The 5,818-nt window shown below is 41.9% G+C and overlaps 1 protein-coding gene across 4 annotated transcripts in view; it reads left to right on the top strand.

Annotated features, from left to right (window-relative positions):
- The first annotated feature begins 237 nt into the window (after positions 1-237).
- phex (phosphate regulating endopeptidase homolog, X-linked) overlaps positions 238-5,818 on the top strand; it is a 13,984-nt gene continuing 8,403 nt past the window's right edge. For 3 of the 4 annotated variants that reach the window (XR_005036327.1, XM_036945615.1, XM_036945617.1), the window contains exons 1-6: positions 238-532; positions 1,121-1,177; positions 1,249-1,410; positions 1,527-1,610; positions 1,735-1,961; positions 4,747-4,815. Coding sequence is in view for 3 of the 4 variants with exons in the window: in XM_036945615.1 (XP_036801510.1) it covers positions 409-532; positions 1,121-1,177; positions 1,249-1,410; positions 1,527-1,610; positions 1,735-1,961; positions 4,747-4,815 (723 nt within the window). In the remaining variant the exon portion in view is untranslated. Of the gene's footprint in view, positions 533-648; positions 669-1,120; positions 1,178-1,248; positions 1,411-1,526; positions 1,611-1,734; positions 1,962-4,746; positions 4,816-5,818 lie in introns of those variants that run through there. The other variant, XM_036945616.1, reaches the window with a different exon arrangement.

The raw sequence follows: 5,818 nt of genomic DNA on the forward strand, positions 1-5,818 counted from the left end.
AGGGAGAGACATACGGAGACCGACAGAGGGAAGGAGGGAGAGAGACACAGAGAGGGAAGGAAAGAGGGAGAGAGACACAGAGGGAAGGAGGGATAGACACAGAGAGGGAAGGAGGGGGAGAGACACAGAGAGGGAAGGAGGGAGAGAGACACAGAGAGGGAAGGAGGGAGAGAGACACAGAGGGAAGGAGGGAGGAAGGGAGAGACATACGGAGACCGACAGAGGGAAGGAGGGAGAGAGACACAGAGAGGGAAGGAAGGAGGGAGAGAGACACAGAGGGAAGGAGGGAGAGACACAGAGAGGGAAGGAGAGAGAGACACAGAGGGCAGGAGGGAGAGAGATATAGATTTGGAGACCAAAGAGGTGGCCGAAAGTGAGGTAGTGTGAGCGTCTGTTTTGATTGGAGACATGGAGATGGAGCCTCTAGGTGTGTGTGTTTCTAAACCAGAACAAGGAAACAGTCGTGTCCTAAAGGCTGCGCTGGCCGCATGTGTGTGTTTCTGCATCGCTCTGCTGCTTGCTGTCATACTGGGTGAGTAGACTCACTACTGTTTTACACAGAGTTACACTCACAACCTCTTTCCCTGAGTGAGTTTAGTCTTGAAAAAGCTGGTGTTGCAGTAACTGGAGTGGTTGAGGCGTGTGTTGCTGAGGGTGGGGTAGAAGTGGTAACTATTATGTCCTTGTTATTGTATGAAGCCAACATTTTTGTGGTGAAATGTTGTTTTAATGATATATGTTTCTGTAGATACAGTACACACACTCCTGTCTTTGGTCATGCAAGTGAATAGACAATGGCTATTTTATTTACTTTGGTTCTTTTTAACGTGTGTGTGTGTGTGCGTGCATGTGCGTGTAAGCTGTTTGGCATATGTGTTATTAAAATGGAGTCAGCTTTCTCCATGACACTCAAACCGTAAACAGCTGATGACTGCGTGAATGTCTGTGGGGGTGGGGGATTCCTTTTTAGGTCAGAGGGACACCATATAGGCAAAGAGTGAGAGAGAGGTCAGGTGGTAGTGGGATTGTTTCAGGACATACTGTATATGTCTGTTTATGATTGTATGTGGGTTTGGGGGGGTATGTTGTAATCTTCATCAGGTCTCATCCTTTTCCTCAGTTTCCCAGAGAGCCAATCAGGATGTCTTCTGCTTAACTCCAGAATGTATTGAAGCAGGTAGGCCCCACCCACCTTACAGGAAATTGTTGCATGTAGAATGTTGCAATCAACTTGTAATGTGTGTGTAGCTGGTTCTATCCTCAGTAAGATGGACCGGGCTGTGTCTCCCTGTGACGACTTCTATGGGTTCTCCTGTGGTAGCTGGCTGAGAGACAACCCTATTCCTGAAGATTCCTCTTCTTACGGCGTCTACCCCTGGTTACGCCAACACGTTGATATCACACTCAAGGGTGAGAGAGAGAGAGAGAGAGAGAGAGAGAGAGAGAGAGAGAGAGAGAGATGAGCCCATACACACTCTCATACCCTGACTACACTCCCCCACCTCTAAATGTTGTCTGAGTTGTAGATTTGCTGGAGGCTCCATCAGACTCAGATGAGATAGAAGCTGTCAGGAAGGCCAAGGTCTTCTACCGCTCCTGTATGGACGAAGGTAACCTACAACCACACACACACACACATGAGGAAGCCGAGATGGGAGCTGAGGTTACATGAAAAGCATCAAGTGCTATAGTGGTACAAAGTGTGTGTTTGTGTGTGTGTGTGTCTATGTGTAGCTATATTGGAGAAAGTGGACAGTGGTCCTCTGTTGAAGCTTTTACAGCAGCCTGAGTTCCACTGGCCCGTCCTGGGGGAGGGGCTTGGGGGGGAGTGGCTCTGGTCACCAGGACGATGGGACCTGCTGCAGACATTGGCTCAGATTAGGAACCAACACAGCAAGAGTGTTCTGATTCGATTATACATCGCCCCAGATGACAAGAACTCCACCAACTACATAATTAAGGTGACCCCTCTGACTGAATGTATGTGCATGCGTGTGTGTGTGCACAACCAAGACAGCTTCCAGGCTTCTGTAAACATAGATAGCATTAACTTCTTATCATGTAGTTGGACTAGGCCTTGTAATAACTTATTCTGTATAAAGACCAAGCATGGTATATCATACACTGCATTTGAGGAACAATGGGAAAGTAATTCTGCTTTGAAAGTTGAGCCAGGCTTTGTACTAACTTATCATTCTGTCTCTGTAGTTGGGCCAGGCCTTGTACTAACTTATCATTCTGTCTCTGTAGTTGGGCCAGGCCTTGTATTTACGTATCATTCTGTAGTTGGGCCAGGCCTTGTATTTACGTATCATTCTGTAGTTGGGCCAGGCCTTGTACTAACTTATCATTCTGTCTCTGTAGTTGGACCAGGCCTTGTACTAACTTATCATTCTGTCTCTGTAGTTGGGCCAGGCCTTGTATTTACGTATCATTCTGTAGTTGGGCCAGGCTTTGTACTAACTTATCATTCTGTCTCGGTAGTTGGACCAGGCCTTGTACTCACTTATCATTCTGTCTCTGTAGTTGGGCCAGGCCTTGTATTTACTTATCATTCTGTCTCGGTAGTTGGGCCAGGCCTTGTACTAACTTATCATTATGTCTCTGTAGTTGGGCCAGGCCTTGTATTTACGTATCATTCTGTAGTTGGGCCAGGCCTTGTACTAACTTATCATTCTGTCTCGGTAGTTGGACCAGGCATTGTAATAACTTATCAATCTGTAGTTGGACCAGGCCTTGTACTAACTTATCATTCTGTCTCTGTAGTTGGACCAGGCCTTGTATTTACTTATCATTCTGTAGTTGGGCCAGGCCTTGTATTTACTTATCATTTTGTAGTTGGGCCAGGCCTTGTATTTACTTAGCATTTTGTAGTTGGGCCAGGCCTTGTACTAACTTATCATTCTGTCTCTGTAGTTGGACCAGGCCTTGTACTAACTTATCATTATGTCTCTATAGTTGGACCAGGCATTGTAATAACTTAGCATTCTGTAGTTTGTCTTGTAATAAGTCTTGTAATAACATATTATGTTGTTGGACCAGACCTTATTTTTATTTTTATTTTACCTTTATTTAACTAGGCAAGTCAGTTAAGAACAAATTCTTATTTTTATAATAACTTATCATTCTGTACTTAGACCAGGCATTGCAATAAAATATTATTCTGTCTCTATAGTTTACCTTGTCATTACCTTGTAATGACTTATCATGCTGTCTCTGTAGTTGGACCAGGCTTTGAACTAACTTATCATTCTGTAGTTGGACCAGGCCTTATAATAACTGATCATTATTTATCTGTAGTTGGACCAGGCCTTATAATAACATAGCATTCTGTAGTTGGACCAGGCATTCTAATAACATAGCATTCTGTAGTTGGACCAGGCATTCTAATAACGTATCATTATTTAGCTGTAGTTGGACCAGGCCTTATAATAACATATCATTCTGTAGTTGGACCAGGCCTTATAATAACGTATCATTATTTATCTGTAGTTGGACCAGGCCTTATAATAACATAGCATTCTGTAGTTGGACCAGGCATTCTAATAACATAGCATTCTGTAGTTGGACCAGGCATTCTAATAACGTATCATTATTTAGCTGTAGTTGGACCAGGCCTTATAATAACATATCATTCTGTAGTTGGACCAGGCCTTGTAATAACATATCATTCTGTAGTTGGACCAGGCTTTGTAATAACATATCATTCTGTAGTTGGACCAGGCCTTATAATAACATATAATTCTGTAGTTGGACCAGGCCTTATAATAACATATCATTCTGTAGTTGGACCAGGCCTTGTAATAACATATCATTCTGTAGTTGGACCAGGCATTCTAATAACGTATCATTATTTATCTGTAGTTGGACCAGGCCTTATAATAACATATCATTCTGTAGTTGGACCAGGCCTTATAATAACGTATCATTATTTATCTGTAGTTGGACCAGGCCTTATAATAACATAGCATTCTGTAGTTGGACCAGGCATTCTAATAACATATCATTCTGTAGTTGGACCAGGCCTTATAATAACTGATCATTATTTATCTGTAGTTGGACCAGGCCTTATAATAACATAGCATTCTGTAGTTGGACCAGGCATTCTAATAACATAGCATTATTTATCTGTAGTTGGATCAGGCCTTATAATAACATAGCATTCTGTAGTTGGACCAGGCATTCTAATAACGTATCATTATTTATCTGTAGTTGGACCAGGCCTTATAATAACATATCATTCTGTAGTTGGACCAGGCCTTATAATAACTGATCATTATTTATCTGTAGTTGGACCAGGCCTTATAATAACATATCATTCTGTAGTTGGACCAGGCCTTATAATAACATAGCATTCTGTAGTTGGACCAGGCATTCTAATAACGTATCATTATTTATCTGTAGTTGGATCAGGCCTTATAATAACATAGCATTCTGTAGTTGGACCAGGCATTCTAATAACGTATCATTATTTATCTGTAGTTGGATCAGGCCTTATAATAACATAGCATTCTGTAGTTGGACCAGGCATTCTAATAACGTATCATTATTTATCTGTAGTTGGACCAGGCCTTATAATAACATATCATTCTGTAGTTGGACCAGGCATTCTAATAACGTATCATTCTGTAGTTGGACCAGGCCTTATAATAACATAGCATTCTGTAGTTGGACCAGGCATTCTAATAACGTATCATTCTGTAGTTGGACCAGGCCTTGTAATAACTTATCATTCTGTCTCTGTAGTTGGATCAGGCGTCTCTGTCTCTCTCCTCCAGAGAAGATTACATCACCAACACCACCAGCGCTCAGGCAGTAAGTCAATAAAAGCTTTCATAAACTTGAATTCCATATTTATACATTATGCTTGAACCCATAACGGTGCCCTGTAGAAATAAAATATTAATGTATAACATATGTCTACGTTTGTCTGTGTGTTATCGTAGTGCTCTCCTATACCTATGTTGATGTGTGTAGTATCGTAGTGCTCTCCTATACCTATGTTGATGTGTGTAGTATCGTAGTGCTCTCCTATACCTATGTTGATGTGTGTAGTATCGTAATGCTCTCATATACCTATGTTGATGTGTGTGTTATCGTAGTGCTCTCCTATACCTATGTTGATGTGTGTAGTATCGTAGTGCTCTCCTATACCTATGTTGATGTGTGTGTTATCGTAGTGCTCTCCTATACCTATGTTGATGTGTGTAGTATCGTAGTGCTCTCCTATACCTATGTTGATGTGTGTGTTATCGTAGTGCTCTCCTATACCTATGTTGATGTGTGTAGTATCGTAGTGCTCTCCTATACCTATGTTGATGTGTGTAGTATCGTAGTGCTCTCCTATATCTATGTTGATGTGTGTAGTATCGTAGTGCTCTCCTATACCTATGTTGATGTGTGTGTTATCGTAGTGCTCTCCTATACCTATGTTGATGTGTGTAGTATCGTAGTGCTCTCCTATACCTATGTTGATGTGTGTAGTATCGTAGTGCTCTCCTATACCTATGTTGATGTGTGTAGTATCGTAGTGCTCTCCTATACCTATGTTGATGTGTGTAGTATCGTAGTGCTCTCCTATACCTATGTTGATATGTGTAGTATCGTAGTGCTCTCCTATATCTATGTTGATGTGTGTAGTATCGTAGTGCTCTCCTATACCTATGTTGATGTGTGTAGTATCGTAGTGCTCTCCTATACCTATGTTGATGTGTGTAGTATCGTAGTGCTCTCCTATACCTATGTTGATGATTGCAGTATCGTAGTGCTCTCCTATATCTATGTTGATGTGTGTAGTATCGTAGTGCTCTCCTATACC

The sequence above is a fragment of the Oncorhynchus mykiss genome, chromosome 15 (assembly GCF_013265735.2).
Source record: "Oncorhynchus mykiss isolate Arlee chromosome 15, USDA_OmykA_1.1, whole genome shotgun sequence".
NCBI classification, from domain to species: Eukaryota; Metazoa; Chordata; class Actinopteri; order Salmoniformes; family Salmonidae; genus Oncorhynchus; species Oncorhynchus mykiss.